The sequence below is a fragment of the Somniosus microcephalus genome, chromosome 15 (genome assembly GCF_052327205.1).
Source record: "Somniosus microcephalus isolate GS21.2 chromosome 15, FLI_Smic_1.0, whole genome shotgun sequence".
Lineage (NCBI taxonomy): Eukaryota > Metazoa > Chordata > Chondrichthyes > Squaliformes > Somniosidae > Somniosus > Somniosus microcephalus.
Window position 1 is genome coordinate 69,880,800 of NC_141001.1, and position 13,294 is coordinate 69,894,093.

General features: G+C 42.5%; 1 protein-coding gene across 5 annotated transcripts in view; it reads right to left on the minus strand.

The window, feature by feature from the left end:
* The window catches only part of sbf2 (SET binding factor 2), a 709,984-nt gene that overhangs the window by 283,308 nt on the left and 413,382 nt on the right, over positions 1–13,294 (minus strand). For 3 of the 5 annotated variants that reach the window (XM_086007986.1, XM_086007985.1, XM_086007988.1), the window contains exons 13-14: positions 3,270–3,368; positions 2,007–2,114 (exon numbers count right to left, since the gene is read on the minus strand). In XM_086007986.1, the coding sequence (XP_085864112.1) occupies positions 2,007–2,114; positions 3,270–3,368 (207 nt within the window). The remainder of the gene's footprint in view (positions 1–2,006; positions 2,115–3,269; positions 3,369–13,294) is intronic. The other 2 variants (XM_086007989.1, XM_086007987.1) reach the window with 1 other exon arrangement.

The window sequence follows — 13,294 nt, forward strand, 5'->3', positions numbered from 1 at the left end:
TAATAAAACAAACATGGAACTTTGTCTGTACTAACAGATCTAAATGTTTTTTTTCATCAGGAGGAAATCTATTTGCACCGCAATTATTTGTATTGCACAAAAATTCGAGTAATGTCACGCAACTTCTTACACTTCAGACAAGCCCAGAGAGTTTCAAGCTAATACTATACCAGCTTCAGATGTGGAAGAAAAATTGCCTTGTGAATTCACTTGGCACCAATTTCAGTGATTGTTATAAATAAATCAAAAGAAACATATTACTTTCAACAACAACTTGCATTTCTATAGTGCCTTTAACGTAGTAAAATGTCCCAAGGTGCTTCTCAGGAGCGATTAACAGACAAAATTTGACACCAAGCCACATAAGGAGATATTAGGACAGAGGACCTACAGTGTGGATAAAGGGGTAGGTTGGAAGGAGCGTCTTAGGAGGAGGAGAGAGAGGCAGAGGTATAGGGAGGGAATTCCAGAGTTTAGGGCCTCGGTAGTTGAAGGCACGGCTGTCAAATCGAGTGATTAAAATCTGGGATGCACAAGTGGCCAGAATTGGAAGAGCGCAGAGATCTCGAAGGTTTGTCGGGCTAGAGGAAGCTACAGATATAGGGAGGGGTGAGGCCATGGAGGGATTTGAATACAAGGATGAGAATTTTAAAATTGAGGCATTGCTGGACCGGGAGCCAATGTAGGTAAGTGAGCACAGGGGTGATGGGTGAACGTGATTTGGTGTGAGTTAGGATTCAGGCAGTCGAGTTTTGGATGAGCTCAAGTTTACGTAGGGTGGAAATGGGAGGTCAGCCTGGAGAACATTGGAATCGCCAGGGAGAGGGTAGGAGTCGGTGGCTAGGGAATGGATTGGTGTGTTAAATGTGTTATAGAAAGACAACTGTCAATACATTCTTTCAAAAGAAGTTTGAAATGTATAGTAATCACCCAAATGTATAGCTCTTACACAATTTCCAATTTGATTAAATATTTACATTTTGTATGCTGAAACATCTTTCATAAAATTCTTATAAAATACAAAAAGCGGATTTTTTTTTTTAAACTATCTGATAATTAATATCGAAAAACACTGGTATAACTTTCTCTTTTGATATTGGTGCTGAAATCTACTTCAGTCGTTAAAGAATAAAAATGGAAAATGTGTCGTATTTACAGTCATCATTTTTTTTTCTGTGCTACTCGTCTCTAGTCATCTCACTGCATAGTGTTTTAAGTTGGGAAATAAGAACGAATATCCCTTTAATAGAATACAGCAAACCATTTTGGATGTCTTCTATAATCTCTGCAAACAGGACAAAGGGATTATGGTGGGAAATGTGTTATAGGGTAATACTGAAGTGGTCATGTTAATTCCTTCACCCCTGTTCTCAACATTTAATAGTCACAAATGGTTTTCTAAATCCCTTTCCTGAATCTGGAGACTCCCTCACTGAACCAACTACTATTAGACAGGGAAATGCAGCTACAGCAGTTACAAGCATCCTGGAGGAGCAAGACCTGTGATCTGAATCTAGCAAGCTTTAACAGTAGAAGCAGAGTTTGGAATTCATTTAAGTTGTCCTGATCTTACCTCAAGGCACCAAAATCTTCCTACGACTATTGCATTTGTTTGGGTGGCAGGTTTTGTGGATTCGATATCTGATTGCACTATAATTATTGTAATAATTGAGCCCTTAGTCTGTCTTGATTAATAACCAGGGTTCTGTTGCTTGTTGGATGGTACAGTGTAGCCATAATGTACCTCCAATCAGTGGCTCAGTCTCAAGAAAGGATAAGGCAAGAGGGCAGGGAAGACATACAGTAGTCTTCTTGTCTAGGGGATTGGGATGGCATCAAGGATAGGGTCCTCTAGCTTTAGTTCTTGGCACACTGGGTGTCATGCCCTTACTTCTGAAGATCTGGTTGTGCCCACTCATGCTTCCAAAATCTAATGAAAAGTTGTCTTTTCTTGCTAACCCTTATGTTACCAGACATTCTTTTTTCTAATAATGTCCATTCTGCACCTTTAAAGAGCTGTTGTAACTGCTGTGGTGTTGTCCATTCACATATCTTCTTTTCTGGACTGTTAGCACTGACCTTGAGGTTCGCAGGCAGGCCCGTGCTGTGATCCCCTAGCACAGAATTGTAGCAGTAAATTTTGGACATTCAGAAAATATTCCACTGCTACCTGTTCTTCAGGCACTTTGAAACCTTGCTCCTGTGAGGCAATGTACTGTGGAGATTATATCCAAAAATGCTTACGTCATAGATCTCACTAGTTAGTCATCCGGATAGGAAGACACATAAAATATCTGAATGCGTAAATTAGCTGCCACTACTGACAGGGGGTTGGTGGAAAGCAGAAGGGCACCTGACTTGCTTTTTGAGGAAGCGTGTGCAACAGCTGGGTTTACCTCTGTTTGCAAAATGAGCCTTTAGAAATCGAAGTTTGTAGCCATTCTGCGTCAGTGGATAACAGGGCTTCTTGCTTCCCCGGACATATGTTAAATTGTTTTTCTAGATCTAGCAAAAGGGCTGAATTTATGTTGCTGCTCCAGCTGGGACAACTCAATTTCCAGGTCTTATTTACCCTGACGTCATTTTTGGCCAAGGCAGAAGGAATGATCTGGCACCTTAGGCTTTTTTTTTGATGGACTTGAACATCGGCCTCCAGTGGTAAAAGGACAGCATTTCAAAATACTGCTCTAATGTACTGAGTCCTTACCACCCAATTTCTCCTCAAATACTGTCCTTTCAGATGTACACCGTGGGCTTCAGGACTAAGTTTAAATCACTGCCTGCACTGCAATCTACTGCCAGTACTGAGGTCTAATATGTTCAGAAAAACAAGTGCTTGACTTGCAATCATTATAAATATATATAATTTCACATTAAAGATATCACATTGACACACAGTAACAGCACACTGAAAAATCTTTCATACTGCTTTGGCAAAGTCAGGAATGAATGTTAAGAACAATACTGGTTCATGTCATTTGGGAAAAAAAACTCAACAGCAAGTGAAACAGCTGGATAGGTTTGTAGTTAACTCTGTAGTGAACCGGTTAGATCAATGTTTTTTTTTATTGCAAGTGTCATTAACATTTCTAGCTAGCTTATATTCTCAGACGTGATAAAATGAAGCCAAGATAACGCTTTAGGATTTGGTACATTTATCATGGTCAACCACCATATTGGTTGGCACTGTTATTTACATTCTCACAATGCATGGTTAAGTAAATCATTGTTAAAAACTAAAAACAGATTTAGTTTACAAAGAAACTTACATTCTTGTACAGCTGTTCTGCAAGCTCTCGTATGTGCTTTAGCATTTTTGGTGGAATTCCCTCCTCAGTTTTGATTCTTTCCACATCAAATGCAACCAACTACAATAAAAAAGTAAAAACTGTAAAAACAATTTATATCCCACAATCAGGAAACACTGCAATTGATTAAAAATAAATACCACTGCGTATATTTTAGAACTGAAATGTTTCCCTCCTCAATTTCTAACAGACTTCAGATGCTCCAAATAGGCTTTAATCATTAACTTACAAATGAATAAAATACCAACTTATTTATTGTTTATCAAATGGGAAAAATTTGGTTAGTTACTAAGAAAATTCAGTGGCGGCCCAAGGACCAGAGCACAGGACACAGCCAATGTTGAAGAGTTGGTGAGAAATGTCTGATTCTGAGAGATCCATTCTCCCGTTGAACGCTGGTAACCAGAATACTGTTTCCAGTACCAGTGGATGCTGAAGCAGCTCCTTTTCCTCAAGGCAGCAGTCAGTGGGGCACCTCATCAACACCCTGCAAAAGCCTTCAACTTCAGGATCAGGCTGCCAAGGAGCCTATGACAATGGGCCAGCCTGTACTGGGTCCATCTCGACTTAGGGGCGCTGAGAGAAGGGTCACTTCTATCCCAAGAGGCACAAAGCACTTTGCAGCAGCTGTCTAAAGCTTAGACCCCAGGCACCTCAGGTGGCATGTAGAACTATAAGAATAGTGCAGAGAAAAAGTTGCATGATTACAAGGGGCATGCATGGTGAAAAAAAAACCAAGAGATATTTTTGTAAACAGTTGCAATAAATCACTGGAATATTTGATTGTAAGGACCAGGTAATGTGTTGATGTTGAAACCCAGGTTTGTGATGTGATAGACAGCTATAAGGAACAAATTTTACTTAGACCAGACAGAAGGCAGATCTTTAATGGACTGAGACTTCCAAAAAATATTGCTCGATGCATCTGTGATGGAATCTTGAATAAGTTTGGCTCTTGGCTATATAGCAGCACAAGCCACTGCACTTTCCTCCTGTTCTTCACAGGCCTGGTCTTCAACATCAGCAGTGTCAACATAAGCCCTTCTGGGTTCAGTCAATCAGTCATTTACTGATTACAAAGTTATGAAGCATACAACATGCTGCCATAATTTGAGATATTGAGCTGGGTGCATACACAGGTCACCCCAGAGCTTTTATTTGAGCATCCCAATGACTTGCTCAAATCTTAGCATAGTCTTCATGTGTGCTCGATTGTAGCACTCTTCTGCAGCAATGGTGATCCTGTGAAGTGGTGTCATGAGCCATGGAAGTAGTGGGCATCCCTCTTCACCCAGCAGCCATCCTGCACCTTACCCCTGCTGTTGAAATAGAGCTAAGACATGTCCAGGGAAATATAGACCAGTCAGCTTAACATCAGTATTAGGAAAAATAATGGAATCCCTACTAAAGGAGACAATAGAAAAACATCTAGAAACCAAAAATAATAATGAATAGTCAACATGTATTTCAAAAGGCAAAGTATTGCTTCACCAATTTCAATGAATAATTTAAAGAGGTAACAGAGAAAGTAGGCAAGGGTAACACAGTAGATGTAATATGTTAGATATGTCTAGATTTCCAAAAGGCCTTTGATAAAGTACCACATAATAGACTAATACATAAGGAGAGAGCATGCGGATTCAGGGGACAAGTAGTAGAATGGATAGCTAGCTGGTTGAAAGACAGAGAGCAGAGCGTAGAGGTAAAGGATAGCTATTTAGAATGACAGAAGGTGGGAAGCGGGGTCCCACAAGGATCGGTGCTGGGACCACTGTTGTTCACAATTTATATCAACAATTTAGACTTGGGAATCAAAAACACAATTTCTAAATTTGCGGATGACACCAAAGTGGGAGGGATAGTCAACACTGAGGAGGACTGCAACAAATTACAAGACGACATTAATAAACTATTTTAAAATTTGTATTTATGGGATGTGGGCATCGCTGGCATTTATTGTCCATCCCTAATTGCCCTCGAGAAGGTGGTGGTGAGCTGCCTTCTTGAACCGCTGCAGTCCGTGTGGTGAAGGTACTCCCACAATGCGGTTAGGGAGCGCAGTATAAAAACCGGCGCAAGCAGCGAGGCCCGACCAGTTCGGACCAGGGAGCAGCCAACTCAGCAGTGGGGAGAGAGGTAAAAGGTAATCAGAGTGTGACGTCACCAGGGAGCAGGTAAGTGATTGGTTGGTAAGTATTTCTCTATTTTTTAAACTTTAACTCTGTGGTTTATAGTTGCTAAGGTCTTTCTGGTGTAGCAGGGACTGTTGGTAAACCATACAAGCGCCCGAGAGTTTATCTTTAATTAATTTTAATTAATTCACTACCACCAATTAAAGGGTAAGTCATGTCAGGACAGCCCAGCCCCGTGTTATGCTCCTCTTGCTCTATGTGGGAATTCAGGGACGCTGCCTGTGTCCCTGACGACCACGTGTGCCAGAAATGCATCCAGCTGCAGCTACCAGCAGACCGCATTGCGGCGCTGGAGCTGCGGATGGATGGGCTTTGGAGCATTCACGATGCTGAGAGGGTCGTGGAAAACACGTTTACTGAGTTGGTCACACCGCAGGTAAGGGCTGCACAGGCAGAAGGGAAATGGGTGACCATCAGGCAGAGCAGCAGAGGCAGGCAGGTAGTGCAGGGGACCCCTGTGGCCATCCCCCTCTCAAACAAGTATACTGATTTGGATACTGTTGAGGGGGATGACTTACCAGAGAAATGTAAGAAATCACACAACACCAGGTTATAGTCCAACAGCTTTATTTGAAATCACAAGCTTTCGGAGCGCTGCTTTCGGAAGGCAGCAGCAGCCAACTTCCTGGCACCAGGGGTGCTTCTGCTGCTCATGGAGGAAAAAGAGTGGGAGAGCAATAGTGGTAGGGGATTCTATCGTAAGGGGAACAGATAGGCGTTTCTGTGGCCGTAGACGTGACTCCAGGATGGTTTGTTGCCTCCCTGGTGCCAGGGTCAAGAATGTCACTGAACGGCTGCAGCGCATTCTGAAGGGGGAGGGTGAACAGTCAGAGGTTGTGGTTCACATTGGGACCAATGACATGGGTAGGAAGAGGGATGAGGTCCTGCAGCAAGAATTTAGGGAGATAGGTAGCAGATTAAAGAGCAGGACCTCAAAGGTTGTAATCTCTGGATTACTCCCGGTGCCACGTGCTAGTGAGTATAGGAATAGGAGGATAGAGCAGATGAATGCGTGGCTAAAGAGTTGGTGCAGGAGGGAGGGCTTTAGTTTCCTGGGTCACTGGGCCTGCTTCTGGGGAAGGTGGGACTTGTACAAGTTGGACGGGTTGCACCTGAACCAGAACGGGACAAATATCCTTGCGGGGAGGTTTGCTAGCACTGTTCGGGGGGGTTTAAACGAAAATGGCAGGGGGTTGGGAACCTGAGCAGGGAGACAGAGGAAAGGGAAACAGGGATAAAAGCAAAAGATAGGAAGGAGAAAAACAAAAGTAGCAGTCAGAGAAATCAACGGTTTAAATCAAACGTGGCCACAGTAAATAATAATTCTAATAGGTCTAAGAGCGTTAAAAAAACAAGCCTGAAGGCTTTGTGTCTTAATGCGAGGAGCATTTGTAATAAGGTGGACGAATTGGGTGCGCAAATAGAGGTAAACGAATATGATTTGGTTGGGATTACGGAAACGTGGCTCAAGGATGGCCAAGACTGGGAACTCAACATCCAGGGGTATTCAATATTCAGGAAAGATAGGCAAAAAAGGGAGGTGGGGTAGCATTACTGGCTAAAGAAGGGATTAATACAATTGTAATGAAGGATATTAGCTCTGATGATGTGGAATCTGTATGGGTAGAATTGAGAAATACTAAGGGTAAAAAAACATTAGTGGGAGTGGTATATAGACCTCCAAACAGTAAGGCGGAGGTTGGGGATGGCATTAAAAGGGAAATTAAAGAAGCGTGCAATAAGGGCACAGCAGTCATCATGGGTGACTTTAATCTACATATAGATTGGGCCAAACAAATTAGTAACAATACTGTGGAGGAGGAATTCCTGGAGTGTTTACGGGATGGTTTCCTGGACCAATATGTCGAGGAACCAACCAGAGATCAGGCCATCTTAGACTGGGTATTATGTAACGAGAAAGGATTAATTAGCAATCTTGTTGTATGAGGCCCCTTGGGTCGGAGCGATCATAATATGATCGAATTCTTCATTAAGATGGAGAATGAAGTAGTTGACTCAGAGACTAGGGTCCTCAGCTTAAATAAAGGAAACTACGATGGTCCGAGGAGCGAGTTGGGTAGGATTGATTGGGGAACGGCACTCAAAGGGTTGACGGTGGATAGGCAATGGCAAACGTTCAAAGACCGAATGGATGAGCTACAGAATTTGTTCATCCCAGTTTGGCATAAAAATAAAACAAAAAAGGTGACTCAACCGTGGCTAACAAGGGAAATTAGGAATAGCATAAGATCCAAGGAGAGGACATATAAATTGGCCAGAAAAAGCAATAATCCTGAGGATTGGGAGCAGTTTAGGATTCAACAAAGGAGGACAAAGGGATTAATTAAGAAAGGGAAAATAGAATATGAGAGTAAGCTAGCTGGAACATAAAAACTGACTGTAAAAGCTTCCATAGATATGTGAAGAGAAAAAGATTGGTGAAGTCAAGCGTAGGTCCCTTGCAGTCAGAATCAGAGGAATTTATAATGGGAAACAAAGAAATGGCAGACCAACTAAATTCATACTTTGGTTCTGTCTTCACAAAGGAGGACACAAATAACCTCCCAGAGATGCCGGGGAACATAGGGTCTGATGAAAGGGTGGAACTGAAAGAAATCAGTATTTGTAGGGAAATGGTGTTAGGAAAATTGATGGGACTGAAGGCCGATAAACCCCCAGGGCCTGATAATCTACATCCCAGGGTACTTAAGGAAGTGGCCCTAGAAATAGTAGATGCATTGCTGGTCATCTTCCAGAACTCGATAGACTCTGGAACAGTGCCCATGGTTTGGAGGGTAGCTAATGTTACCCCACTATTCAAAAAAAGGTGGTAGAGAAAAAGCGGGGAATTATAGACCGGTAAGCCTGACATCGGTAGTGGGGAAAATGCTAGAGTCTATTATAAAAGATGTAATAGCAGAGCACTTGGAAAGCAGTGACAGGATCGGACAAAGTCAACATGGATTTACTAAAGGTAAATCATGCTTGACTAATCTACTGGAATTTTTTGAGGATGTAACTGGTAAAATAGATAAGGGAGAACCAGTGGATGTGGTGTATTTGGATTTCGATAAGGTCCCACATAAGAGATTAGCATGCAAAATTAAGGCAGATGGGATTGGGGGCAAGGTATTGACTTGGATAGAGAACTGGTTGGCGGACAGAAAGCAAAGAGTTGGAATAAACGGGTCGTTTTCCGAGTGGCAGGCAGTGACTAGTGGGGTACTGCAAGGATCGGTCCTAGGACCCCAGCTGTTCACAATATATATTAATGATCTGGACGAGGGAATTGGATGTAATATCTCCAAATTTGCAGACGACACAAAGCTGGGTGGGAGGGTAAGCTGTGAGGAGGATGTCGTGAAACTCCAGTACGATTTGGACAGGTTGGGTGATTGGGCAGAAACATGGCAAATGCACTATAATGCGGATAAATGTGAGGTTATCCACTTTGGTGGCAAAAAACAGGAAGGCAGATTATTATTTGAATGGCAATAGATTGGGAGAAGGGGAAGTGCAAAGAGACCTGGGTGTTCTTGTGCACCAGTCGCTGAAGGTAAGCATGCAGGTGCAGCAGGCGGTTAAGGCGGCAAATGGCATGTTGGCCTTCGTAGCAAGAGGGTTCGAGTACAGGAACAAGGATGTCTTGCTACAGTTGTACAGGGCCTTGGTGAGACCGCACCTTGAGTATTGTGTGCAGTTTTGGTCGCCTTACCTGAGGAAGGACGTTCTTGCCATGGAGGGAGTGCAGCCAAGATTCACCAGGCTGATACCTGGGATTGCAGGAATGACGTATGAGGAGAGATTGTGTCGATTGGGCTTATACTCACTGGAGTTTAGAAGATTGAGAGGGGATCTCATCGAAACCTATAAAATTCTGTCAGGCCTGGACAGACTAGATGCAGGATGGATGTTTCTGATGGCCGGGGAGTCCAGAACCAGGGGTCATAGTCTAAGGATAAGGGGTAAGCCATTTAGGACAGAGATGAAGAGGAATTTCTTCACCCAGAGAGTGGTGAACCTGTGGAATTCTCTACCACAGAAGGCAGTTGAGGCCAATTCATTAAATATATTCAAGAAGGAGTTAGATATATTTCTTAAGGCTAAAGGGATCAAGGGATATGGGGAGAAGGCAGGGACAGGGTACTGAATTTGGATGATCAGCCATGATCTCATTGAATGGCGGAGCAGGCTCGAAGGGCCGAATGGCCTACTCCTGCTCCTATCTTCTATGTTTCTATGATTTTGACCCAGCGACGATGAAGGATCGGCGATATACTTCTAAGTCAGGATGGTGTGTGACTTCGAGGGGAACTTGGAGGTGGTGGTGTTCCCATGCGCCTGCTGCTCTTGTCCTTCTAGGTGGAAGAGGTCGCGGGTTTGGGAGGTGCTGCCGAAGAAGCCTTGGCGAGTTGCTGCAATGCATCTTGCAGAATGGGCATATAATCAGCAAATGAATTTCAGCATAGGTAAGTGTAAGGTACTACATTTTGGTAAGAAAAATACAGAGGTCACATATTACTTAGAAAATAAGAATCGAAATGGGATAGGGGAACAAAGGAATCTGGGAGTACAGAGATACAAATCACAAAGTTGCGACGCAGGTCAGTAAGGCCATAACAAAAGCAAACTAAGCACTAGGGTTTATTTCTAGAGGGACAGAGTTGAAAAGATGATAAGCAATGCTAAACTTGTACCAAAGCTTGGTTAGACCACATTTGGGAGTACTGTGTACAGTTCTGTCCGCCATATTATAAAAAGGATATAGAGGCACTGGAGAGGGTACAAAAATGATTTACAAGGATGATACCAGAACTGCGAGGTTCTACCTATAAGCGAAGGATGAACAGGCTAGGTCTCTTTTCTCTTAAAAAAAGACAGGGAAGTGACCTAATAGAGGTCTTTAAAATTATAATAGGTTTTGATAGAGTAGACACAGAATGTTTCCACTTGTGGGGAAGAGCAAAACTAGAAGCTACCAATATAAGATAGTCACCAAGAAATCCAATAGGGAATTCAGAAGAAACTTTTTTACCCAGAAAGTAGTGAAAATGTGGAACTCGATATCACAGGAATTATTTGAGGCCAATAGTATAGATGCATTTAAGGGGACGCTAGATAAGCTTATGAGGGAGAAGGGAATAGAGGGTTATGATGATAGAGTTAGATGAGGAAGGATGGGAGGAGGCTCAAGCAGAGCATAAACACCTGCATGGACTGGTTGGGCCAAATGGTGTTTCTGTGCTGTATATTCTATGTAATTCTATGTAAGACACTGGACTGACCAAGTAAAAGCATCAGGACAGCTCCCAACAAATTACATACAAGAAGCTATTGTCACAAAGAACCAACACAGTTAGGGAATGGAAGCCCTTGCGGTTCATATAAATGAGTGGTTTACATTTAGAGCACACAATGTAGAGTGCCATAACTATACCCCACATCGCTAAGCAATCTGGCAGTCCTGATGATCCTCAGTCATCTTTCTGGGACCATTGTAAAATTGTATAAACTGAGCTGCCCTGACACAAGAGGGCATTGATGACTTGCCTTATAGAGGAATAAGCAGAGAATTGGCTTATCTGGCAAAAGTTCCCTGTGGCTCCCTGGAATCAACTTGTGGTATACAAGATGTGAGTTATGGTCATGTTCATCCTCTGCCACAGTGTTTGTTGTGGACCTTGGTTGCAGATCTGGCTGCAGCAATAAACAGAGCTCCTTTAAAACTTTGTGACTACAGCGTAGCCTCCTGAGACAGAGATCCTGTGACAGGTCTCCAAAAGTATGTCTGCATTAATACATCCTGCAGGATGGATAGTGCCAGGAGGGTCTGGCTTTCCTCTTATGCTCCCCGATTAATATGGATGCGCCTCTTCTGCCAGAGACATTGTGTAAAGTGGGATTTCCAGTAGGAAGGCCATTTTGCAGCCTTCAGATACTAGCTCCATAATGGTTTCTAAATATAATGCTATCCAAGGATAATGCAGAATGTAAGTACAGGAAACTCTCTGTTTACCGGCACCTAAATAACCGGAAATCTCTCTGAACCGGCAAAATTCAGGAGTAAGTTCAGATAAGTTTTACTTCATATTAGTGGCCGTGTAACCGGGGTTCCTGGATCTGTGGCCGTGTAACCGGGGTTCCTGCACCTGTTGCCATGCAACAGGGACGCCTGGATCTGTGGCCGTGTACAGGGCTCTCGTACCTTAATCCGGACTTTTTGATCAACCGGCACCACGCCGGTCCCGTCGGTGCCGGATAAAAAAGAGTTTCCTGTAAATGCTTCCCGGGTGATTGTTTTTCCAAAACTTGCAGTCAAATCCATAATAAGATCAAAAGTCTCCACAAGCATTCTCATTCAGCAGTTTCCCTTTAAAGAAGTACTTTGGCCTTGATGAGCAGGTTCTGGCAAACTGTGCCCTTTAAAGAAAAGGACTTGCATTTATATAACGCCTTTCACGACCTCAGGACGTCCCAAAGCGCTTTACAGTCAATGAATTACTTTTGAAGAGTAGTCACTGTTGTAATGTAGGAAGCGCTGCAGCCAATTTAAGCAGTGGCACACATTCAGAAGGAGAAATGGAAAGGTAGAAGTCCTGGAATTTAGGAAAGGTGATATCATCCTCGCGCTTCTTCGTGTAAAATTGAACGGAATTTGTGTTGGGTCGCTTCTGCAGCAGACACCCAGCGAACATTGGACTTGGCCCAAATTCCTGACCCACAAAGCACAAATACAGACTTGGACCATTCCCAACCTAGGAATTTTGGGGCCCATATGTCTTGAACAATGTTTAAGAAAAAAATTAAGCTTTCAAGAAAGTGCTGCTAATTTTATTTTTCCAGCTAAACATACAGTAGAATAGAGTGCGAGAATCCAATAATGTATCTGGACACTGCATGAACTCAGTTGGCCTCACTTCCTCTTTTACTGTGTACATAAATATGTAAAGAAGATGAAACTTTCATTTATATAGCTTTCACATCCTCAGGATGTCCCAAAGCGCTTCACAGGCAATTAATTACTTTTCAAGTATAATCACTTTTGTTACGTAGACAGAAGTGGCAGCCAATTTGTGCACAGAAGGTCCCACAACCTATCTATCTATATTCATCAGGAATACAGGAATCAGGCTCTCCAGGTTGCATACATCGTCAGTTTTCAAGAGCAAAGGGTTTTTCTTAGAATTTATGCCTTTTATACTCTGACTATTCCATTCATGCTTTAAAAATGAATCAAAACACTAACTTTTTATTATGTTATCAGTATAAATGTACAATATAGGCACATATAGATCTCCTACCCTTCTTTTTATAAAATATAATCTAATTGTGGTGGTCACCCTGACTATTCAGGATGAATAATGAACTCTTATATCAATGAGATACACGTGCAAAATAATTTGGATTAGCACCACTGATCTCTCTGACTGAAATACCTCGTATCTCTCAGGCTACAAACTAAGCATCAGGTTTGTTGAGCATAATTAAACAGAAGCAATAACAGGACTTCAAATCTGTTTCAAAATAATAAACATCACAAGACTTCAGTAATTCTTGGAACTTGGATCATATGTCTGTGAAGAAATGAAATGAAATCTTAGAGTATTCCACTCGCCCCTGTTCATCAAGTGTTTGGCGAGGCAGAGATTCACTGAAGAAATCGGACTAATGGCCTTGGTCATATAATGCACAACCCTTCGAAGTCCAAGCTGCGACATAAGACTGAGGGATATCACTCAAAAAGCAAACAAGACTAACTCCACTGTAAGACGCTTCTTGCAGTTACAGATCTGT